The 26,744-nt window shown below is 41.3% G+C and overlaps 1 protein-coding gene across 1 annotated transcript in view; it reads right to left on the reverse strand.

Annotated features, from left to right (window-relative positions):
- camkk1a (calcium/calmodulin-dependent protein kinase kinase 1, alpha a) overlaps window positions 1-26,744 on the reverse strand; it is a 63,655-nt gene that overhangs the window by 27,282 nt on the left and 9,629 nt on the right. The window contains exons 2-4 of the mRNA XM_084564783.1: window positions 15,398-15,848; window positions 8,972-9,019; window positions 5,746-5,799 (exon numbers count right to left, since the gene is read on the reverse strand). Of these exons, the coding sequence (XP_084420909.1) occupies window positions 5,746-5,799; window positions 8,972-9,019; window positions 15,398-15,727 (432 nt within the window). The 5' untranslated portion in view covers window positions 15,728-15,848. The remainder of the gene's footprint in view (window positions 1-5,745; window positions 5,800-8,971; window positions 9,020-15,397; window positions 15,849-26,744) is intronic.

The raw sequence follows: 26,744 nt of genomic DNA on the forward strand, positions 1-26,744 counted from the left end.
TCAAATCAGCATTAAAAAAGTAATCCACCAAAATGACCCCAAACCAGCCCAAATTTCGCTTAGCCGCCCAACTCTATTTTTACTCGCCAAATGAAATCCGGCAACACTGGTCGTCCCCTTAAACGTAAAACGAAAAAGAAAAAATCCAAGAAGGAACTGGTTATTAAAAAGAAGCAAAGGACTACATGTTTACAATACATGTAAAGGTGGAACATGTTGTTTTCACTATTACAACAGCACAAACTGTGTCACTGAAATCCCCCTCTTCTTTTAAAAGTGTGGTCGCCATGGCTATGACTCTGCAGAAACCAGGTTTTGCGTGAAAGCAGATCCTCCCTTGTCCACAGTTTCCATGGTGTGCTGCCTGTGCGTGTGTTGGTGTGTAACACAGACTTGTGGGAGGATAGTTAATGTGAAATGAAGCATCTCTCCGCTGCACAGCAAACGGTTCCAACTGCTCGGCAATGTTCTGAATTACTTCATTACAATTATACTAACATAAATGACAATATTCTGTCCAGAGTCCGTTACTAGGACAATAAATGATTATGGTGGAGCTCTAGTAAAAAGCTTCCATCTCCAGAGCTAAATTCTGACTGTGTGGGTAGGTGTAGCTGCTTCTTTGCAGATTTAGTAAGCAAATTTATTTTACCAAACTCAACAATGAGGACGACACCTTTTGATTAAATGCAGCCAGAAACATAGAAGCCTGATTTTCTGTGAGGTGGAAGATAAAAAGGCTCAAGCTTGATTCAGAAAATTGTTTCTTCTCTGCACCATGAAGTTCATCCGTCTAATCTACAGATTATCACCCCTTTCTAAGTAAACAAGACTTCTGTGCTGCACCTTAAGTTGAGCTCATCTCTTGACAAAAGACTGAATAAGGTAACCTTTATTCAGTGTTGACAGCATGACTGGATTAAGCTCCAGGGAAAAAATAAGCTGATAATCTCTACTGCCCTTCTGCTCTCTTCACTGCAATCACCTGACCCATGGTATATTTCATTTAGGTTAGTGAAATTTTGACTTATGTGACAAATCTATATAGCACTATGCACCAATGTATGTAATTAAAGATCGTAACATTTAATTTCCCTCCAGCAAAATCACAGACTGTATGAGGTTTAAATGCAGGAGCCACCATTCATTTATAATTCTTAAGACTGAATTCCCATTTCTTTCATTGCAAGTCCTGTGGTTACCAGTGGTAACAAAATGTTTTGTTCAGTATTACAGCGCACAAGGTCTGTTGAAAAAGGTCAGTTGTTTAATAGCTGAGAGCAATTTCGAAAGCCCAGTCACTGTCAACTATATGATGAAAATGACTGTGACCACCACCAGCTGCCACTCCCTATTTTTTGCCATTTTCAGGGTCGTAGCAACATAATGAAATGAAACAGACATGAACAATGAGGCTGATATACAGTGCTGATTTTGCACGTTCATGATTAATACATTTACATTGCTGCAAAAAATGACAAAAAAGTCCTGAAATTAGACAAAGAGAGCTCAATCAATCAAATGGAACAGAAATATTACACTAGTTCATTTATTTATTCAAGAAAAGGTATGATTTGTACGTATCAGTGAGTTGCAAAAGTAGGCGAAACTTTGTTTTCAGTATCTGGTGTGAACCTTTTCTGCAGCAACAGCAGCAACTTAACATTTCTGGTAACTGCTGATCAGTCATCTACAGAGGCTTTGGAGGAATTCTAGCCCATTCCTCAGTACAGAACCGTTACAGTTCTAAGATGCTGGCTCGTTTCCTGAATAAACAAATACCAAAGTATTCTCTGCTAACCAAGAAGTTTCCCTTTTGGGATTTTCTACAAGATTTGTGTAATTTAAATTACAAAAATCAATCCTTACTTAATCTTGCAACGAGTTTAGTAATTCTTGCGGGTTTTGTATTTCCTGAATCTTGTGTAGTAATGGAAGACCTCTCCACTTTATGCTTTAATGGTTCATATTACTAATCTATCTGCAACAAATCTAAGTACTACACATTGCCACATTTACCATTTTATAAAAACAAAAATAACACATTCATACACACAACTGCACACACACTAGATTACGGTTTTTGAGACTTGGAAAGTGGCTCGGAGAGACAAGGACTCATTAAGCAAATGAGTCCTTGCAAATGCTCTTCTCCGGGAGCAAAAACCTGCAAATGATTAGAACTTTAAATTCACCTCCTATTTAAAATGAGTTGAGTGAATATGGCATAATTTAGGTTTACTTTAGCCCCCTGATAAACAGCATAATCATGATTGGATGCCTGCCCATCAAGTTGTGAGCACAGTAATTACACAACGCGGGATGCTGAAACAAACACATGTGAGTGAAAGAGCTTCAGTAATGTGCATGATCTCAAACACTCACTTGGACTTCTGTGTTAGTAAAACAATAGCCACATTCTTTTATTCGTCAAGTGAAAAACTGGGCTATTTGCAATCACCATCACCGCTTCATCAACATAGTTAACTGAGTGCTAAGTTTACTACAAGAACTTTCTTTTTAAACACATGGCCTATATGTTCTTAAATATAATAGAACCAACAGCAGGCCTACCTAACTTTCTTACTTTTATCTTATCTTTTCTGTCTATGGTATGTGTGTGATATTTGTGCATACTGTACGTGGGCTGCGTGCAAGATTCCAATCAGTTTAGTGCGCAGCCAACTCAGATTGCCAGGAAATAGAATCACCATTCAATGCAGTGATTACTCATCTCCTCCTCACTTAATTTGTGTCATTGTTATTTCAGATGCGTCCTGCAATAACCTGCAATCTGTCCTGGAAAGCAGCATTTTCTGTCAGTGTCAAGAATCCGCGTCAAATGAGAAAACTTTCAAAGAGACTGAACTAAAAACTTGAAAACCGGATGTGTGCAGCAAAGAAGAGAGGTTTTGCGCTTATGCCAGCTCGGAAATTCTAGAGATTGATGGGACACGTTGAGGCAAGAAGAGTTTTTAAATATTTTTTTAAGAATTTCAGGTCTCAGACTGAGTTGTTTTGACAAATATTAGGCTAGAGTCAAATAGATTCGGTCATACTGCAACACTTTATTCCTTATGTTTATATATTATACAGTATATGGACAACTGTACTGTGTTCTGACAAGGTTTGAAAAGAAATCTACTGGTGTGAGAGCTAGATTTATGTACGACACACTAGTTGTGGAAAGGTGATCAGGGTTAATTGTGGGTGTACAACATAATGGACTCCAAATAATATGAGTGGAGTCCACTGACAAGAATTACTGTTGGCACTAATTCTCTAGTTGGGTGCCCTTCCAACATTATAGAGGAAGGGGGTGCAACAATATGATGGAATTAAAAGAGGACCAGTCAAACCCATGATAAGCCATGTAGAAGGTGGAGTTATGCCATTTATGTTGGAAGGTTAAAGTTTCCTCATCACTCCACACAGATCTCTCTCTCTCTACCCATTTTCAGTTCTTCAATTGACAGGAAAGTTGCGCAAATTCAAAGAAAAACACGTGGCTGGAACCACACATTTTGACACATTGCCTCGTCAGTTAAAGGAGTAATCCAGGGGTTTTGTGTTGCACTTCTATAACGTTATAAAATAAAAGAAAAGAGAGGTTAAAACTGAAGATGCAGAAGTCTAAATAAAGTCGTCTCTGGTATGTATCAGGGACCAAAACACTGCAGCCTATAGTTACCACAACGCATATGTGTTGACTCATGGCTCATCTTGTGTCACAGGTGTAGCAAGGAAGGTAGGACCCAAATGCAAGACATGCAATTCAGAGGCAAGACTTAGAGAACAAAATGTGCTGCCGAGGTGAGCACACAGAGTCCAAAACATCAATCCAACAAAAGGTGTAATCCAAATAGTGAAGCAAGAACAAAGGCAAATGGAATATGGGGAAACAGGCAGGGACAACCAGACAACAAGCAGCTAATTCAACAGACAACTTGACAAGGGGAAAGACATGGCTATGTACACAAGGGCAGATAGGATAACGGGATCACACTTGGGAAAGCACAAACAAAGTAAAACCAACAGAACATGCAGGGATACAGGGACAAGAATCTTTTCAAAGTAAAACAGGAACGACATATGCAAAACCCAAAAGTGAAAAAAAATGACATTTTTATCAAGGATTTTAGATTTATAGCGAGCACTGATGCCTCACAGCAAGAATATCCGGGTATGACTAGGTTCATTGGTGATTCTAAACTGGCCGTAGGTGTGCATGTGAGTGTGAATGGTTGCCTATCTCTCTGTGTTAGCCCTGCGATAGACTGGAGACCTGTCCAGGGTGTACCCCGCCCCTCGCCCAATGACAGCTGGGATAGACTCCAGCCTCCCTGCTACCCTTCACAGGGCAAGCGGTTACAGAAGATGAATGGATGAATTAATGAATTTTAGATTTATTTAATTAGCTCAATCAATCTTATAAACAAAAGTGAAAATATGGTTTAGTTTTAATCTGTTCTGCTAAGAGTAACGAATGACTTGGTATCAGCTTCATGCCTGCAGTCCATTTAAATTGTCCTTGGCCTCAGCGCAACCTTTGAAAGCAGACGACAGCATCTTTAACAGTTGTGCGAAGAACTATGTGTCAATGGTGTCACTCAGGATCAGTTTATCTTGTTTATATCAGACTCGCATTGTTATGCTTGGCGGTGACTCAGAGGGGTACCTCAGGGCTGTGTCCTGGGTCCTCATTTATTTACCACTTTTGCTGTATTTAAGTCTTCACAAAGCCTAGTCCCACTGATGTATCCTTGCTGCAATTAGTAATTGAATCCCTCAAATTTTCTCAGCTGGAGATCCTCTTATAGGCCTTACCTCATGTTCGCTGAACTGTGCAGTATATCATGCTTTCGGTATTAACAGGAAATGTTGTAGGACAACTAAATAAATGAAATATCCTTTGGATGTGCTGGGCTGCATCCAGCTATGTATCTGACGAGCCCTACAGGTCAACCTTCGTAAAGGCTGCATGTCATCATTCCACTCAAGAGTCAAAGTTTACGTAAGCACCCCTTTGTTGTAATATTTCACTCACTGTATAAGGCTTGTCTGTGGCTTCACGCAAGTGTCCTGTTGTTTACCCTTCTGCATCAGCACATTTACAAGATCCCGTTTTGATATTGGGTTGCGTTTAGCTGTGAGCTCCTCCTGGCTCCAGTTCAAAAGTACATCTTAAACCCATTCAGAGTTGGCAGAATAAGTGGACATGACTCATAAAAACAATTTATTTGTTGTCACTTTACTATGGAGCTTAGTTATGTTAAGGCATAAAACAGTTTACATTTGGAAGGGCTGATGTTGCCGAGCTTCTACTGGAACAAATCACCTTGATGGAAACACCTAAAATGACCTTGAGTCAGTGTGCTGGCTCATATCCAGACTTCCCTTGGGAACTAAACTCAGAGCAGCTGATATACACAGCAGCAGCGGTGCTGCTTTGAAGATAGATAAAAAAGTCTTGGATCCACTTTAAATGGCACCAGAGGCCACTTTCATTTACAAGTTTCTTGTGAGGCAACTGACAAATTTGGAGGATGAAACTCACAGCTAAGCAACCAGGAGCAAGAAAAAAAAAAAAAAAAATCGATAGCACTGGTCCCCTGTCTAGACAAGAGGCTGAGAGGCTTGATGAAAGCTCAAAAACACCACAGCGGCTGTGCGGCAGAGGGAATGCATTTCACCAGTTAATCGGAAAGAGGTTGCTGAAATGTAAACAGGACTACATAGACTTACATAATATTTGTCGTCATCTTCATTGTAGGCAAGTTTGACCACACCGTAGGAGCCCTGCAATACAACAAAATAGACTGTTATGTGTGGACCCTCTTGATCAGATAGTTCACTGAAATATGAATATACTCAAATTTTGTGGTTTTGTCATTCAGCTCCACATTAAAGCAAAGTAGTCAGGGAAAGAAAAGTTTCTTTTAAGATTCCTAAAGCGTCTCTTCGTGAACAGACGGCAGCGCCATACTGAAAGAATGTCTTCAAGGCAGCACCGTTTCCATTCAAAAGTAACATTTTTATTCCTTGGCAGCACATAATGGCTCCTCCCACACATACACACTTCCCCAGGATGTGAGTTTGTACTTGCTTTTTCTCCAGTACATGCAAAAAAAACAGACTAAATCTTTAAATCAGTTAAAGTTGTATGATTTTAAAGGTGCATAAATGTCCCAAGATTGGCTTTAAAATCACCCTGAAATCACTCTGCTCACATGCTAACACCTTAAAGCTCTCTTCTACTCACAAATGTATATTTTTGAGTAACTGTTTTTGGGATCTGAGGCTAAAAATGATGCTTTCGTTGTGTGGAACTTAAGCAGTTCTTTCAGCTTCCCTCTGCTTTGTTGCTAGCACAGTGGAGTTCCCCGTGTCTTAACCACAAAAGTGGTTTAATTCTAATTGTGACTTTTTGACATGTGATCAAATTAACAGCAGTAATGATGTGTGTTGAAGCCCGATGCGACATTGGTAAAGTTACAGTGCTTGAGTTAGCTCCTCAAGACATTCATATTCAGTACAAGTTAGCATTGCATGATATCCAATATGCTGTTTTTGTAACATTGTGACATTTTTACTATTTTATTGGCGAGACCAGCATGCTTACAGGGTGCCAAGGCTGGCCTGTTTAAGTCCCAACTAAAATTTGTCTATTGATGGATTACCACATAAGTTTGCACAGCTACTCCCAGAGTTTGAATCCTAATTACTTTGGTGAGGCCTTGACTCTTTGAGTCATCAGGTTGGCACTGACTTCAGGTCTACTTTGCAGTGTGCTAATTAGCAAATGATACAGTGCTAACATTCAAACTAAAATAAGGATTAGAAACATTTGTTTTCAAAAGGGGTTGTGCTTACCGTCTTCACAAGAAAACTCTGTATGAATGCCCCCTTCTAGTGGTATTTGTAACTCCTAAATGAAAATCTCATTAAGGGGCAAGTTCATGAGTTGACAATTGGTGATTTAACAATAATTTTGAGGAAAATGTTGATAATTCTCTTTTCATTATGTGTTTGCATTTCCTACATAAAGTTATCCAGTCGCTTGCTAAACTGTAAGCCTTGTTGCCTAATAGCAGCGTTCTCACATCTATGTTCACATGAGCTACAACACATTTCCAAAAGAAGCCAGCAATATGAAGCCACTATTGGATGTCGGACACTTGACGTGATGGGTCGGGTGAGATGTGAGACAATAAAGTGTTATATAAACAGTCAATGCCCACTCCAAACAGCCACATCAATGACATCACCGAGCGCTTGAGCAACCGCTTACGATTGGCGGATATTTCACTCCATCACAAGAGCGACAAAAACGTTGAAGTCAATTCAACTTTCATATAGTGGTTCTTGCCCAACACAGAGCCCAACCACTCCCACACGGAAAGAACCTATATAAACATATAGGTTTTAATATAGGTTTTGAATATATGTGACATACATAAAATTGGCCGTTCTCATATATACGCATATATGCTATATATATGCAGCATATATGTTATCATATATGCTGCATATATAACGTATATATGCAGCATATATGCACAGATAAACTGCATATAGGTTTCATATATCCTCATATACCCACACGGAAAGAACCTATATGACGATATATGCGCATATATGAAACCTATATGCAGTTTATCTGTGCATATATGCTGCATATATACTTTATATATGCAGCATATATGATAACATATATGCTGCATATATATATATATATATATATAGCATATATATATATAGCATATATGCGTATATATGAAAATGGCCAATTTTATGTATGTCACATACATTCAAAACTTATATTAAAACCTATATGTTTATATAGGTTCTTTCCGTGTGGGCTGTCAGCCTGTCACTTCATGTCACTTCACGTTGTCAGGTGCTACGTGCCGGGCAAGAGCCGCAACTTGAAAGTTAAACAGGCTTCAACGTTTTGGTCGATTCTCGGACGTGGTGAAATGTCGGCCAATCGTATGCAGTGGCTTCCCCCATTTCAGTGTTATATTAACAGCCAATGCTCACCAATGATGACGTCACCGTGTGCTTGAGTGACACTCACACCTGTAATGTGAACACAGCATAATGATGCGTTCACTCTATAAGCAACAAAACCTACAATTTGGTCAGCGTTGCCAGTGACATTGTGACACTGGAGTGTCACTCAAATGCTCAGTGACGTCCTTAACGCGTGTGGTTTGGAACGGGTGCTGACTGTTTATATAACACTTTCATGTCTCACATCTCCCCCAACACATAACGACGTTGTACATCAGAGTGTCGCTTCATGTCGCCGGCTTCCACTGAAAATGTACTGCAGCTTGTCGCTCTCTTCCTGCTAGTGTGAACGCCCCATTGCGGCTGACGTTACCACTTGAAGCATTTCGTGTACAAGACTTTCCATGTCATAAAAAATAGGAGCTCACGTGATCCCTTTAAAGGCAGCAAAAACCTGCTACTCGCCAACATGCTAGTATAGCAACGTTAGCATGCTGATGTTAGGGTTTCGATTAAAACACTGTAGATGTAGTTGGCTGTAAATGTATTTTTGTTGATAATAGGAAGATGACGTGTTTCTAGAACAGAAGAACTTTGGCAATTAAAAAGGAAGATTAAGAGAAAAATCAACTATTTTGCAGATAAAATATCAAACAGCATTACCTAGCTGTTTTGTAAAGGTAAAGCTAATGATACAGTGGAGGATATGACCTGAACAGTTCCTAAAGCAACCTTTCCTTCCCCCACAAGAGGTTAGTAGAATTTGTGCAAGGCATATAATAAAGACAACTCACGACTTTTCGTTTCAGCATGCTGTGAATGATTTTGGTGTTTCACTTACAAAAGGCTAACCTTAGTAAGGTTAGACCATGCTGCTGCTGGTTTTTTCTCAAACCGCTCTAAAGTGGATGGAGGTAAAAAATGAACAAAAAAAAAAAGAAACAAATAAACTCACCTTTCCAATCTCACTCTTCAACTTATACTGGTTTAACTGGATACAGTCCTGTGACGGGAAAAGAGAAAAGATGGGGTCTAAATCATCAGTGTAAACACTATCAGTTCACCCTTTCAACATTTTAAGCAAAAGGAAACAGGACCGTATTTGATGCAGGAACAAAATGTTCCCACTGTGTGTATATGCATGTGCGGGGATAGACGTTTATTTCTGAGATGTAGGTAACGATGCAGTCTGTAGTTTCTGTTTACTGTCTGCAGATCCATTAGAGTGCTACCGCTTAAATGGCTGATTTGCTGTTCCATAGCAACCACTGCTACAGCTCAGAGTCAGCCAGGGCCACGGCACAGGAGAGCAGACCACAGCAGGACATAGAGGAGGAGGGAGGCAAGGTGAGAGTTTGGCGGTGGGGAAGCATTTCGTCAAGGGGATGAGTCTGAGTGGTGGGCTGCACAGACGGTGCAAACGCCGCAAGTAAATGAGCAGAAAGTGAGCAGGGATATAAGTGTGAAAGTGAAGGAGATGTAGCCGTTCAAGAAAAAAAAAAATGTATTGAAAGCGGTTCTCTCAGTACAAGCTGGGGGTGGCGATGTCTTATGAGCGAGACCGGCGCCTGAGGCTTGATACTGGAATGTGTTTACAGGATGAGAGGTGGTAGGAGAGCACAGATGTAACAATGTGGCAGGAATGAAAGTGCAGCACCGACTCATGGTGTAGGACAGGACACCATCAGGCAAGGTATTTTAGAAAATATGGCATTATATGTTCGTTACATAACATGCTGGTTATGTAGCTTGTACTGGATATTACTGTTGGCGGTACAGGAGATGCGAGGATTGTATATCGCTGGGTTATGCACTGCAGGGTATGATGGTGCGAAGCACTGTGGGCAGGGATTATAACAAAGGGAGAGAATAGAATAGAAGATAGAGGCTTTAGAAGGTAAGTGCAACTTAGAAAGGGATTGGTTTGATTGGTTGAAAAGGGAGAAAAAAAAGCGTAAAGAAAATAGGGCAGCGAAGGATAAAGCGGAAGGGCAAATGAGGAGAATCCAAAGAAAAGAGCAGTAGGAGGGATCGGTCTGCGAGGGCTTCCATTGGGTTCACAGTTTGCCAGCACATGCTCAGTGGATGTGGCACTGCAGTTAATACTCTGTCAAGGCTGATGGATAAAGAGGGCCACGCAGAAAGCTTTAAATATGTCTACCACACATACACGCACTGCTTGCATAAATCAAACTCAAATGCTTCACTGGGTCACAACAAATCCCTCAAGGGCTTTTTTTTTTCCTGCCGTCACATTAGACGATTGCTCCACATTAACAGCACAGCCCCAAACGTTCACTTCACACCTTACTTTGTCCTCCGTGACTTCTGATGTGTAGCAAAGCCTCCACATTTCTCCGTCCATTACTCAACAACAGATCGATATCGGTGCATAACAAATAGATTGCTGCTACTGAGACGGTCAAAATCAATGACCATGCATTATAACAAATAACGAGCACACCAGCCTCAGGAAATGTGGGCTGAAAAGAGAAACTTGGGTTTCATAGTATTTAAAGTGTAAATTGTCATTTTAAAATCATGTTTGATAGCAGATGAGCTCACTGCAGTGAAAGATGTTTTTTATGGTCTAGATTGTTTGCAGCACACACATATTTTCAGCTACTAATTCAACGTACAGACAGTCCGACATAACAAGAGGGTATTTCAAGTTCACCAGTTTTGGTGTAACAGCTTGCATCTGTGTACAAGCAGATACTTATCAGTGAAGGACTGCCGCAATCCATTTTACACAGTCACTCTGAGAGTCCTCACTGCCGAATTAGGTAATGTGAAAACGTTTGGTTTCCTGTCGGCGGCTGTTTAGTTCGTGTTTATTATTTCCAGGTCTGTGAACAGCAGTCCAGTGAAGTTATTGTGTCTAAAGGTGCGGTTATGTACCTGTAAATGATGACTCAACTGGATCGGCGCTCTTGTTACATTTCTTCTTGTACTTATATTCTGATACATCCTCTACCTCCCGTTTTGACACAAACCAAATATGAAGCCATGCATTGAAATGTTATTTGCTTTGCCACTTCCTGGATTCCCTTTATATTTACTTTAAACCGCAAAGTCATTGTGTTATAAAATGTAGCCCTTTGCCCGAGATGGGAGAAAATTATATGTTCACCGTGTGTACAAAACAAAGTAAAGACAGTTGGACTACAGTGAGAAGAGTAAGGTGAGATTATATAACATGCACGTTAAGTATTTTCTCATGAGGCTTATTGCAGGACTTCCCAAATTGCAGAGGAAGGGGCGTTTTATTGTTTTTAGAAAGCATATGAAAGAAACACATGTAGGTGCAAGTCCTTCTTAATCATTTAACCAATGCATCCGCTGCTTTTGTACTACATAACCATGAGAATACATGGAAATGTCTGTGTACCTGCCCAGACTGCAGAGATGGACAAACCAAAACAACAATAACGGTCATCGTCGAATATACATTACTCTAAAAAAAAACAAAAACAAAAGTCAGTCATAACTTATGTTTGTGCCAGCAGGAAATGTTGCCGTCTCTCTCCCCCTTTACTGTGTCACACTTTAGATCCGGCGAGAAGCAGCAAAATCCAAGCAATCACAAGAGTCCTTTTTTAACGGTGCAGTGCCACAGCTGCGATTCCGTTTTCAGATAGGATGGGACACGGTGACGGGTCTGCGAGACTGTGGCAGCAGTCTGTTAAATTCGGAGGGCTTCCGCATTCTGGCAGATGTCATGAATATTTAATGCTCACTCTGAAAAAAGCAGGAGGAGAATGGAGATACGGGAGTCACCCACAGCCACATGATACCCCAAGTAGTTGTGATATGATATTAAGAGTTTTATCACCATAATCCATAGCTGACTAGCTTGGCTTTGTCTACAGGTAACGAGATCTTTCTCTTAACCTTGTCATTTAGTGCATTATATCTTGTTTGATTATTCTATACATATTAAACTAACAATGAGGCTGATGTTTGGGGCTATTTCTTGGCCGGGTCCAGTTGCCGCTGGAAGTTACATGAATATTTGTCGACTGACTCATGTGCAAAAGGGGTGAGCTTGGGGCACAAGTCTGTGAGCACGGCGGTCTCTCTACAAGCATCTCTATGATCCATCAGTGTGGGAGCACAAGGATTACCAGATGGCAGAACTCGTAGCAGGAGGTTGCTGTTAACAATTGTTCAAAATGTCACGTTTTACTGTGGAAAAACCCATTTCATGTTTGAATGAGATACTTTCTTTGTATTGTCTCTTCTATTACTAGCTGAATGGCGTAGACTCAATTTTTCCCAACAGCAACATAATATTCTGAAATGAAATACCCTTTAGAGGACATGTTTTAAGACCCATTTCAAGGGGTCGGGCAACCCACTGCTAAGATGTTTGTAAAACGCCATAAAAAAAAAATAAAAAAAAATACAGATCTGATATCCAACTGTTTACCATGTAACACAATGATCATGTTAAAAAAGGAAAATAATCTCCACTCATCGAACCATTTCTAGCAAAGTAATTTAGGTGAAAACTGCAGCACATGCGGCTCAAGTGCATAAAAGGTTCTAGAGCTTTGTCAGTGTGCTCAATAACCAAAGTGTAGCTGTGACTATAGTAAGATTCAGAGGTGCTCCCTGTGTGCATATTATTATCTTGGGACAGATGCCTATCCTCCATGTTATTCGTGTCTACACAATCCCTAGGCCTGATGCACTGAGCCAGAGTTTCCTCCGCACATGTAAGCAGAAACATGCATTTCCCAAAATGTCACAATAATAAAAAAAATTGTTACAGGCATGGCACGATGCGAGACAGCTTATCCAAAAGCAATATTAAAGAGGATCTAAAAAAAAAAAACAGAATGATGCAACCTAGTGCACTAATGACGAAATAATCAGTTGTCGTTTGCACCCCATAAGGGTCTGGTTGCTTTGACTGTAAAATCTCTGCTGATACACAGATGCACACTTGCATTTCAGATTACAAAAGAGATGGATGCAAACTTAATAACTAGCAAGGAGCATGTGCGTGAATACAAATATGCTTTTCCCATTCACTGATGTCCATGTGTCTGCTTGCATAATATATCAATATTGGCCACTGCATATTAATTTAAAAGGTGCAAAAAAGAAAAATAAGTGTGTCACTAACACAACAGACAGTCTGTGAATAGGCCTTCCTCTCTGTGCACACAAACATCATTAGTGGCAGGAGAAAGGACTGTTGTTGACCGTCCACCGTAGAGAAAATGGCTGGCTGTGCCGAACTCATGACTCAACACAGATTTCCCAAACTGATGCATTCAAATTCATTTTGAAAAGCTGATCTATATATGTACCTAGCATCAAAGACTGTATTAAAGATGGACGGCGAACAGCTCCTCAAAAGTGAAGCCAAAGCAAGTAGAGCTCCCCCTGGGGACTGGCTGCACTATAGGTCATAAGCTCCACCCCCTCATGTTAATGGATGGGACCAAAACAAAATACGTCAAATTATTTTTTTAATATAATGCATATTCAGGTGTCCAATTTTTGGAGAAGTTTCGGTTTAGTCAGTTATTTAACACTATAGAGAAAGGATGTTTTTGCATGGCAACTTGTAGTGATCATGATGCCACATACAGTGACAGTCCTGTAGGACTGTGAGAGTAGGAAAAAATAAATAAATAAGTACAGTGTATAATCCAACATTTCCTTGTAACTAGTGGAGGTAGAGCACAGTATTAGCAGAAATGTGGGCTGGTCATCGATACAGCAGCTCCTCGTGGCTCCACTCTCAGGCCATACCGGGCCGACTCTGGCTCCAAAGTCGCAAGATAGCGGCAACCATATCCCCAGGAGAATAGCGTCAGTTTGGCCAGTGCAAGGAAGTGGGGATGCATTGTCCATATCTATATAGTCTATGCCTAGCATGATGGTGTCAAAGTCAACAAGCCAGATAAGTAGGAAGAAAATAACGAGCCTAGGTAGTAAGAATAGATACAATATCATGTTAGAATACAGCTGGGTGTCCGAGGGTAGCACTCTAGAATAATCCAGGTAACAATTCTTTTGACAATTTTTAAAGATGCAAAAGTGCAACAGTTTGGACCACAGCTATTTGCAAAAATGGAAACGTAGGTAAACAGATTACCAGATTGATGGGCCATCCAATTAATATGTTTTGAATATTAGCAGGCTTCTGTTTTCTGTGGCAGCTGAAGCAGCAAAACAATGACAGGTCGAAATAGCTGGAGCTAATGAAGAAAGAGAAGTTGGAGAGGAGGACAGCAGCCAGCATGCTGTTGAGGGAGAGCCGAGTAGGGCAGAATGAAGAATGAATATAACGTGATACATTTTCATTGTGGTTCTCTTAAAGTACGCACTCCTAAATTTTAACTTACGAGCACATGTTTTCCTTGGGAAAACATTCAGCATCGAACCCTCCCCTAGCTCTGCTGATCTGCTGTGTGAATTGCTTTGGGTTTGTCAGCCCAGCTTTCACCTGCCTACCTGAAGATCTGGAAAGCAGGCAATGAGGTGGGTGGTTTATGAAGGTGGAAATTGGATTTTTGTACTGCATGCAAAAAATGACAGCAAATTTATGTTGTTTAATGTGATGTTTTGCAACACTGCAAGGGAAATGCCGTCACCACGCCTACATAAACCTGAAGCTACAGTGTGTAAAATGCAGTCAGAGAGGCATCAGCTGCCACCAAAGCTGCATCATATTTCACATTGTTGCATACACAGGACAACAAGTGGAAATGGTCCACATGATCATCGTCCACAAATCATTAGCTGTTCCCACCCTGTCCCCTCATCTACTCTACGGTGCGTCCACCACTGAAAGGCTGGCCAGAATGTATTTCCTGCGTGTCTAATAGAACAGTCAAAGGGGCTTTTGTCAAAGCCAAAGCACAACGCTCTCAAATGTCATTATGGCACACATCTGTTCACAGTGCAGAGGAGGAGAATTATATAGACTGCACATCCGTGATAGGAGCTGGGATAATTATGCATTAACACAAATCAAGTGTGATAACTCGGAGCTATCGAGCTATATGCTCTCGCATAGCACGATGGAGCTGCTTTCTGTCCATTTGTGTCTCACTCCCTGCTATGGTACCACCTGTCACATCCAAATGCAGAAATACATATCTGCACTTCCAAATTAGAGGACTGTAGATTGCAAAACGAAAGGAGTAAAGAGAGTAAAGTTAGGGGGTTTATCTTTGCTAGAATTTGCTTTTGGATTTGTCTTATAGCTGGAATAACACCGGAATATCTTCTATGCATATCACACATTGACACTGCTGCTGCTGTAAAAGCTAAATCTCTCATTTCTGGTGTAGCTAAGCTGTTAACAACAATTAAAAGAATAATTTTAATACAATATAAACAAAAATGACATCCTCACCTGAGAGTCTGATATAGACACACGTTTGGACTCCACTGTGGGCCTGCGAGCCCCTCGAGGGGAAATGTGCGTGTAACCTCCTCCGGAGCCCGACAGGTAAGTGCCCCGCTCCTGCAGCGACAGCTTCCTCCCAGTCAGGTGAGGCCGCGACGGATGAGTCCTCTTCGCCTGAGCCCCGTCTTGCTGGACCCCGCCGTTTCTATCGCAATGGGCAGGTGAGTCGCCGGAGTCTTTAGTGGTCATGGCGGCCATGATGTCCGTGAGACTACCAGTCTGTGCGGAAGAGCTGGCGTCCAGGCTCTCGCAGCCAGGGTCACTGCTCATAGCCATGGCGCCTGGGCAGGTGGGAGCGGTGCAGGAGCAGGTGGCGGGGAGAGTATCGGGGAGCGCCCACCAGCATCAACGTGACCTGTGCCAGCCTTGGGTTGCAATGTTCAGGGTCTCACCAGAGCTGGAAAAACAGATGGAAAGAGGTTGTGAGCTCAGTTGGACACAGTAAGAAGAGCTGAACAATACGCATCTGAGCCAACAGACACTAGCAGTGGATTTCTGCCTCACTTTAAAAGACTGATTTACTCATTAAAAAAATCTTTTATCACAATCTTTAACACTGGGTGCCAATATCCAGCGGTAACAAGAGAAATGTTAAAATACATAAATATTTACAAGGAACAGTGAGTACTTTCGACTTTTTAATTTGCCCCTGGGCTTTTTTACCCCTCCAAATTCATAAATACATTAGTTGTACTGCAGCGCACAGTAGCTCTACTGGCTACTGCTCTGCCTAGATCATACTTGCAGTCAAACAGAAAGACCTGCAGACGCTACTCGGGGCAATAAAAACGCTGTAATCTCCTTGGCACATTTCCTACAAAAATAATTCATTTAATGTGCGGTATGACATTATTTATACAGACAGTCTACTGAAAAAGATCGAACATCAGTGAGAGAACAAAAGAAAAAGCCTGTGCTCAGCAGAGCCCCAAGCGCAATTCCGTAATAGGATACGATTTGCAAAACCGATACAAATGCGTACACACACAAAACAGAAAACAGCATTTACATATTTACAATCTTAAATAGTGTTATATAAATTCCTCAGTCCGCTTTAATGAATATTTTCAACGCTGCTGATAGTTTATTTCTGTCACCAAATCGGTTCAAAGTACTAGAGAAACGGAATGGAGGCAGGAGTTTAATCAAGCAGTCAGATGAAAGAGCAAAAGTCCTCTTTCGGTGTGCGTGGGTGGGTGGCCTTGTGGGTCAAGCTACCTACAGCAGACATGCACTCATGAATTCAAATAAATGACCTCATGATAAAGCAAGAGCCTTTCGCTGCAGAGCTAATTATGGTTTATGCCTTTGGTCATGGCTCCCTGTATCCCCGCCAAATGACTGTGATCGAACACACGTCAAAAAAATAATAAAATAAAATAAAATTGCACAGGCAAAAACAGTGATGGTATTGTCTGCATATGGTATGTGTGTGTATATACCCAGACATTTAGAAGGATTTGTTTACTGTGCTTTTCCCCTTTGATCTCTAATTAAAATCAAGTCAGCGGCAGATTGCCAAAGACATGGAATATCAAAGCTCTCTAGTACATCTGGCTGGGGTTTTTGTTCTGCATAAGGAAGAACACAGACATGCAAAGTGAGCCCAACACAGCCATCCAAGGAGAGGAGCACTTAAATCCCTAATGCATCTGTGTGACAGCAGGAATCAAGAGGAGCCACCTGGATCTGTATATGTGCCGTGAAAAGACACAGTCTGAAGAGACCCAATGAAGCCAAATACAAAGTCACTCCTGAGGTGTTCGCTAAATGGGCCATGTTATTGCTATTCCTGAAGTGTGTCAGGAAGGCAGGAGCTTCATATTTAAAAATACCACAGTGTTACACTTCGCCCAGGTGTGTCAAATTCATTCAGGGATTTGCACAGCTGTGGCTCAAACCCCGCCTTATCAATAGCAACAGATAAAGCAGTGCTAGCAGCATGGCTCTGGTAAAACCAATGCTTTCTCAAATTTTTTCTATGGGAAGCAAATCAGTATGATTGTACGGAGCCCGTTATTGTGAAAAAGCAAAACCCACTAAAGTTTGGTCTGCCAGTAGGGGAACACTGTTAGAATTAGTCTCTTTATTTTTGCTCTCAAATCAGTTTCCTGAAAAAAGTTGTTAAATACACCGATCAGGCATAAATATGACCTACGGCCTAATATTGTGTAGGTCTCCCTTGTGCCTCCAAAACAGTTGTGACTCATCAGAGAATAGACATGGGCCTTCTGAGGGTGTCCTGTGGTGTCTGGCAACAGAATGTTGTTAGTGGGGGCCTTTGGGTCCTATGGGTTGAGGGGAGGGGTCTCGGTGCATCCCAACTGAATTTGGAGGCCAGGACAATACCTTGTGATGTATTTCCTGTTTCTTGAGTTGTTCAAAAGCCAGCAGCAGTGTCATTGCTATGGGGTGGGGGCGCCTGGTCTGGTCTAGGTGGGTGCTACATGTCTAAGTAACATCCACACCAATGCCAGGTCCAAAAGTTTCCCAGCAGAACACTGTATTGTCACAAGATGGTCAATGTCATTTACTTCTCCTGTCAGTGGTTTTAATGTTGTGGCGGATCAGTGTATGTTGAAATACAACTAATATGAAACAGCAATTATGTGTTGTTAGGAAGTCTTCCCAATTTCTTTTTATCTGTCGTATCTGCCATGAAGTGAAATGTTCAAAGTAAACCCAAATGACAGTACACACCAGTTAGCCATAACCTAATGAGCACTGACATGTAAAGTTAATAACACTGATTATCTGGTTATCATGGCAACTGTCAGTGGGTGGGATATATTAGACAGTAAGAGAACTGTCCTCAAAGTTCATGTGTTGGGCAACTGGAAGGATTTGAGCAACTTTGACAAGGGTCACATTCTGACGGCTAAACAACTGGGTCAGAGAATCTCCAAGACTCTAGTTCTTGCGAGGTGTCCCCAGTCCCAGTCGGCCAAGGCTCACTGATGCATGTTTGTACATTTGCTGGCTTTTGTGGTCCTGTAAAACAGACCAACTGCAGTAGCTCAAATTGCTGGAAATCTAATGCTGGTTCTGACATAAATGTGTTAAAACAGTTTCTTTTTTTTGGATGAGGTTGCATCGCCCCAGACCTGTCAGGGTGCCCACACCGACCCCTGTCCACTGGCGTCAGCACATACAATGGGCATGTGAGCAAGAGAACTGGACCACAGAGCAAAGGAGCAAGGTGGCCTGGTCTGATGAGTCACATTTTGTTTTGCATCACATAGAGATAACACATGCCACCTGGATGCATTATGGGATGAAGGCAAGCCTGTGGAGGCAGTGTGATGCTTTGGACAATGATCTGTGGGGAGACCTTGAGTCCTGGCACTTTGTGGATATGACTTTGACACGTATGAAGCAGTATTCTCGGATGGCAGTGGCTGTTTACACCCTGCCACAACAGAAAAGGGACCAGGAATGGATTGAGGAACTCAAGGTGTTGACATGGCCTCCAAATCAGACTGAGGCTCACTAACAAGAGCAGGTTTTTTCAATCCTTGGCAAATGGATCACATACTAAACTGTCCTTGAGCAAGACACTGAACCTCGGATGCTCGGCACTGTCGTGTGAATGTGTGCGGGTAAATGTGACATTGTGACTGTAAAACACTTTGAGCTCCAAAAGGAAGAAAAGTGCTATATCAACACAATCCCATTCACCAAAGTCTCCAGAGGGCAGTCCAATCAAGCATCTGTGGGATGTGCTGGATAAACAAGTTCCACCATGGAGGCACCACATCGCAAGTGGCAGGGCTTAAAGGATCTGTTGCTAAACGGGTCAGGGCCGTTTTGGTGGCAGAAGGGGGACCTAAATATTAGGTGGTTATACAAAGTGATCATGATGTTATGACTAATGAGGGCATGTTAGTAGTTTTGCCTGACAATGTCTTACAATACAAAAGCTGTCGAACATATTCCAGGATGCATTCATGTTTCCCTCAAAACGCCAGTGATGATACAAAGATTTAATAGTGAATAACAGTGGTATAATGTTGAAGTGAATCAACAGATGTCACAGTTCTGTTTCACAATTAAGAGGACTAAGAATCTACACTCTTGCTGCTTTGCAAAGCTGGATTTATGCACAGTGGTGCTCTGAGCTCTAAGCATAATACACAGATTTGCCAGTTGGACAAAAACAGTAGTAGCAGTAGCAGTTGTAGCTTTAAGATAATACATGTATATTAAAATATAACTAGAGGGCTAACATGACATAGCTATCGGCTGTAACAATGACAACACAAAAACTACACTTCCGCAGATTGGAGGAGCAAAAACGTAATGTTCTAAAAAAAAAATGGTAGCTTTCATCCACAACTGTTATCCAGTAAATTATTCTCTATTCATACAGGGATAATGGCTTGTCATAAATGATATATTGTATGTTGGTCCTTGTATGTGTCAGGACTGCCAGGAGCCCATGGAACACACACACATCATAATTTGCCTACCTCCATTTGCATAGTTCAAATGACTGTTATTCAGACTATGTAAATTGCGAGTGCTAGGGGGAGAAAGAAAAAAAAAGAAACTTTAACTGCCAGCAGCAAGGAGAAATTCATTATTTGATTCCTGACTCATTTGAGAAAACAAAGAGGAACTGTCATATTTTTCTAATTCTTAACTCAACTAGCGATTATGTGTCTCTTGAAACGGTTCTCTCCACTGCAGCAGCATTCAGCCCTCTGCATGTGTGAGCAATATCCTGGCAGAGGTGGGAGGCGGAGGAGTGGTCTGGTTATTAATTTTAGCTGCACCGTGACTTTTATTTGTTTACAGACGCAGGTAACCACACATTTCCATTATTGCAGGACAATTTTTTTTTTTTAAATTAGGTTTCATATTTCCTTTCTCATCTAACCTTTTTATTTCCATTGCTCCGATCCATCTAGTCAGAGATATGCTTGAGATAAAATGAAACACTTTTTTTTTTTCTCTACCCTCAGCTGTGACATATTTTGCCCGTTACACGGTTAAATTAAACTAAGCTCCGTACATGGTGTAAATGTTTATTATTTATTGTCATCTTCCAGTTTAACACATGACAACTGGAGTAATGTCTCCCAGAAATGCAACAACATGCTACCAATTCATTAAACCCTTCATGATCATGGTGGATATATTCTTTAGCTATCAAAACAACTGCTTGTGGCTGGTAATAAAATTAAAGGGCTTGATATCTTTTCTGCACAATTTAATATCTTCAGTCTTCAAAGAAAACAACAGTGATATATGTATTTTAAAGATAAGGTTTATCAGTAGCCAGTAGAGCTCATCACACTGCAAGACATAAATCCAACCACATGTCCAAAACACTTTGCAAACTTAAAAACAAATTAATGGAAAGTACAAATTAAAAGCCACAATGGATGTGTGTGACCATGAAGATAACATTTAACAACACACATGCAGAAGAATAAACTTCTTGACCATTTGAGAAATGAAGTGTTGTTAATTAGCCTAATTACTGTTGCTATGTGACAGTGGAAGGCCGTGGATCTTCCACCTAGGCCTTCAATGACCTCCAACCTTATTCAAAACACCTCTTAATACGATTGTTATGACACCACCAATAAAATTCATTTTACTCACCAGAATATAAGAAACAATTTCGAGTTCTCCTCGGAGCCTTTCAGCCAAGGACAGTGCTCGTAGTTGCTGACCTGAAAGTGGCAGGCAGAAGTACCCTTTTTCCGGCTGGGTCAGTCTAGCTAGCAACAAGGCTGGGCGGCATTTCCTCACAATATCCAGCTTTTCCTGGAAAGCCCGTGATAATGGCTTTCTAAGTAGATTTCCAACCAAATTGTGGGTTCAAGAAAATCAAAACAAGCTTCAGCCGCCTGCAGTTTTAATTGTGGAGGCCCACCACTGCTAAGTGATTATCAGAAGTGAAAAAATGCCGATCACGTAGCAATAATAATCATAGTTAGCTACCGCACAACGTTAGCTTAGCGTAGCCAGACTCAGTCCTCAGAATATGAGTGGTAACACGTCGTTTGGATTTTATGTTATATGAGTGTTTCAACCAATACCAAGATAAAAGCAGCACTGCATACAATTGGAGGTCTTACCAATCAGTGCCATTTTATTGTAAACAAATTCAACTCCACATCGCTCAGATGACTGGTATGACTAAGTCGCTGTTACTGTTCTGTCCATCGCCACATAAAGCCCAGCTAAGTGATTTGATTGGCCTGGCAGATCTTTGCCGGAGCATAATCAGTTCCCAATGGTGAGACCCCTGAAAGGCTTTCTGACGCAAAATTCTGTTGGCAGGGGAAGTCGGGCTGGCCTCCGGGCTAAAACAATTACTTGTTCAAAAACTGCCTTAGTGGTACAGCATAGTTAGTGTATCAGTAGGTGTCTCCAGGACCACATTCTGATAAGACTCAAACTAAGTGAGGACTTGAACTATCAAATTCAAATATGAGCTACACAGACTAACAATTTCTTTGTCTAGCAGGACACCGATTACCAATGACATGAATAGCACTGACAGCAGAACTACAACAACAACAACATATTAGGCAGCAAGTAAGCAGTCAATACTTGAGGTCGATGTTATGGTAGTAGAAAGCATGGGCAAGGGTCTGAGAGAGTTTCAAAATGTGGGGGCTAGACAACTACAGTGACCCGGTCATTGGCGGTGAAGGCTGACTGATGTGTGTGCTGACCCCAAGCATGGCCAAAAATGCCCACAGTGTCTTACCTTTGAAAAAGATATCAGCGACATCTACACTGACATAAGCCATCTATTATGACATGTGCGTGGCTACATTAGTCACTTGGTACTACAATAAAGACTTCTGTACGTTGATATTCTTCTAGAGCAGTAGTGACGACAATTTTTTTGAGCTTCTTCTTCCTTCCCATTCGCATATTTACAGTAAAATTCATATTTAAACGTAAAAAATATATATTAAATTTGCGTGCAGTAGAAATAATAGGAAATAGGAAATAAATTCTTCTGCAGCAAATGAAGACGATTAAGAAGAGTGATGCATTCTCTAAACAAAATTAGTTTCCATATTTCAAGCTCATAATTATACAACATCTTTCTATAATTAAGTAAATAAGCCGAGGGAAAACGTGGACAGATTAAATCAATGAGATCTGCTTTAGAATATAAAGAGTTTTCAATGCCTTCTTTCAACTCGGTATAGACAGAAGAAGCTTCAGCAGAGTAAATTATAGTAAGAGGGGAGAGTGGGCTGTGGAGGGGGAACAAATGAATCCATTTGGCTTCCATTAGTAAACCACTTCCACCCTTAACCTGCCTTCAATTTGTCTCTCCCATCAATTGCAGACAGCAAACAGAGCCTCCCAGGGCCAAAACCTAAATGAAATCCTTTATTCATTGGAAAGAAAGATATAAAGAAAATACTAATGTACCTAAAGAATACTTCACAAGGCTGTTCATACATGGTTGTGCGTATGTTTTCCCATGTTGTTCTGTAACTCCTCTGGGGTCCTTGACAAAATGCAAGGAGCAGACACGGTGCACAGAGGGCTGAAAGCTTCTCGGTTTATCTGATGCAAGCGTCTGACCTGGCAGCCCTGCAGTGATTCACGATTTCTGAAAAATACAGTTTTTATCCGTGTAACTGCAGTATACAAGGAGCAGTTGGGTGTCGAGGGCACGGCTGTGTGTAGAAAGCACACGTTTGGTTCTCTCTGCCTTCAAAAGCTAAGCAGCAGCGAGGTCCTTCTTCGCCGTCACCTGAAACTGAACAATTTAAGGGAGGTGCACTTCAACATGTCGGGATCAAATGCAATCAACTTGATTGTGCTCTGATTACAAAGATGTGATTTGGAGGCAATCTGCATTGTAATAACTTTAGCTAAAACTGTCTTTTTTTTGTATTACTTAAAACATTAAAACATACTGAGAGATGAGGGGAGTGCCATTTCGTCAGGGTTTCTAGGAAGGTCTGTGTTGTAAGACTGGACGCATATAGCATATGGTGATATTGACAAACCGGAAACTCCTGGTGCGGAAGAGAGCACATATTGACAGACGCCATACTGTGGGTGCATGCCTACAGTGATTCCTCAGTAAGAAAGTTAAAGATGCCTTACAGAGGTCATCTAAATGTTGCAAAAGCAGAGGCATGTATGGATATATTTGTTGTACACAATCATTCAATTAGAGCATACTGATCAAAAGCCAAGGTGAATAAATGAGTATTTGTGGCTTTTCTCCGTCTTACCTGGTGGTAAACTGCAAATTGGCATGACTAGACCGTTAGACACAAGAATAACTACAGACAAATATTATGGGTGATTGTGTTTCACTATGACCTGGTGACTCATAGACCAAATTAATCACCGTTGTAAAACCTTATGATACTGTCTAGCTTCTGTGGAGGACTTTTTCTAAAACAGCTGGTAGGTGAAACAATAATTAAAGAAATTAACAGTCAGGTTCTACAAAGATTGTGGCAGTTACGGATTTCCACAATTAGAGGAGCAAATGAGAAAGCCAGGAGATGCAAATATAAAGCCATACAATCTCTGTATAGAGAAGAATTTGGGTGGGTGGATGGAGGGGTCGACAAACCATTGGACTTTAACACAGGAGACAGCTGTCAACTTCCAGCATCAAACCAATAAATGCAATTGCTCATTAACTTAACCATAATTATTAGTCCTTTAAGCTTAACAAACAAAATAGTATGACAAACAGGTTCTTTGTTAAACGTGGGGAGTTTAACAGTGGCAGCTTTAGCCTGTGTAGCAGAGGGTAGGATGAAAAAAAAAAAACAGCTGTACAGTTGTGTAGGAGGACTTGCTGTTATGTCACTGCACCAACAACTATGTAAATGTCAACTGATCAAGAGAAATTAAATGTCTTATCTTGAGGTTAAAAGTACACACTGAATCTCTGATCTTTGATCTTTCACTACAGAGAGGACCAAATGATAACCATTTATAGTGCTACTCATGCTGAGGCAGCACACATACAACAGACTGCTGGGTCCCCTGTATATGCTGTGCATGTGCCATTTGTATCTTGGTCCTAATCAAAAGTTAACATCAGTGCGAGGAGGCCAATTATGGTTGACTTCAACAATACAATATACTGCAACGGCTACGCGCAGCTTTATCCCCATTGCTCACATCATCACAAAACTATTCAGAGCTGATTAAAGGACAAATGTCAGGAATGACTGGGAGTCTAATTAAAGGGCACTGCAATCAAATTAACTTCATTTATACAATGGCATATACTAAATAGACAATTTAGGCACATTAGTGTCACAGTTGACCATCAGTGCAGACCTTGCCGTGCTGAAGCGGATATAATCATCACAAACCTGCCCATACACAATATTTAGTCCTAATTTGTGACTATTATAATGTCAAACTAATAGCAAAATAATAAAGACTCAGCGCTCTAAATCCAGCATTGGCTGTGTTGAACTGGTGGAAACGGTGGTCATACATTTAAGTGATAAGAAAATCTCTTGCAGTAAGAATCTTGTTAAAAAACAATAAGGAAAGCAGATTTTTAATGCAAGGTTTTACTGACTACGGACACAACTCTCCCTGGCTCCTATCCCATATTTAATAAAAGGTTCAGCCAAAACCAATTCATCATCTAAAGCTTATTAATATCATGTAAGAGGTTTTTCCTTCCTGCAGCTCCGCTCTCCTTTGGCGCACAGGTTGATCAGGTCTTTCTCCTTTTGTCTTCTCCTGCCACATTTTATTGTACTCAAATGAAGGATAGGTCACTTTTACCGCTGGGGGGAGAAAAAAAGCAGGTATAGGCAGGGAGGAAAGCCCAGTAGGAATGTCAACCGACCGCTCCTGGTGGATGATAGAGAGAGCCAAGGGAACAGTGTGTAGACCTTTTTTGTGCATGTACACACACACCTGCCCACTCACAAAAACCCACAAACTTGAATTATTTTTTTTTGGGAAAGGAAGGAAGACATTTCTTGCTCCTATTCACGCGCATGTGCACAATGAAATGATCTTTTCCCAATGTTCCTCCTGTGGTAGCAAACAGTTGACAGAGCTTATGCCTCACCATCTTTGATTGAATGAGCCTCATTCATATGGAGCAGTGTACAGCGTCTTAAGGGCCTCTGGAAACAGTGAGAGAACCTAATCAGCCATCAACTGATCATGACGGCCAATTCTGACAACAACAGACTAGGAATGACACATCAGACTCAATGACTCTCATTTCATCAAACCAGCAGCTGCAGGGAGAAGTGTAAGGAAGTCTCAAGTGTTTTTTGACCTGATGATGGCGCTCGATGAAATGAAAAATTCAGAAAGATCCTCCAAGTGACTGCAACTCGTCCCAAGAGGGACACTGACACATTCACCAAATTTGGGGAAATCTCAAGGGATTAGCAATAATTTAATGCATTTATAGTTCACGTCACAAAGGACTTCCTGTTTAATTCAAAAGGACGATGAATTGGGTGGAATGACTGAAAATGTTCAGTATGTACTCAAGAAAACTCAATGGGAACACGGTCCTGTCTCAAACAAAAAGTCAATTTACATATTGCTGATGAACTGACAGCACTGGAAGTTCACGTCTGTCAACAAAACCACCTCCACAAACTCTTCCTTTAGACACACAGGAACAAACACCATACTCGCTGTATTTTTCAGCAGAAAGCAGTTTCCAGTATGTTCACCTGTCACAGACTAATCTCTGGAACTCTTTAATTTAATCCAGAGGATTAGCAGGCAACTGTACGACATGTAACTAAATGTGTCCGTAAACCTGTTAAACACATCCCTGTGAAGCCAATCAATGGGATGTTATGGACAAAGCAGGTAGCTTCTCTCGCCCCGGGCAAACAGCTGGACACAGAGTCCATGAGAAGTGATCAATTTGACTGGAGAGAAATACACTCTGGGACAATCCCAAACAAATCCGGGGCCACCCTCTCGGTTGGCTGCCACAGGCAATAATAAGCCTCGGATTACACAGGATATAAGAGTGCAAACTGGCATGTTGGATGAGCCAATTATTTCTCCTCTACTCACACTGACAATGAGCCTGCAGCTTCTACCACGGCTGACCTTGCTGGAATCCTAGAAATGTCGCCTGACAAGGGTGCCTCTAACAAGGACAGACCAGCCTAGAATCAACGCCGCCCCCACCCCACCCCCCATTCCCCCTCCCCAGAGGGATGCCAGCTGATCTGCAGATTTGTGCCATCTAGGATTCACCAAGTGGGACAGGTCTTGATTGTGGCCCCGCCCTCTGTCCTTGTGACTCTGCCCAGGCTTGCCGGTGGCTGGA

This window comes from Chelon labrosus, assembly GCF_963514085.1.
Source record: "Chelon labrosus genome assembly, chromosome: 17".
Taxonomy (NCBI): Eukaryota; Metazoa; Chordata; class Actinopteri; order Mugiliformes; family Mugilidae; genus Chelon; species Chelon labrosus.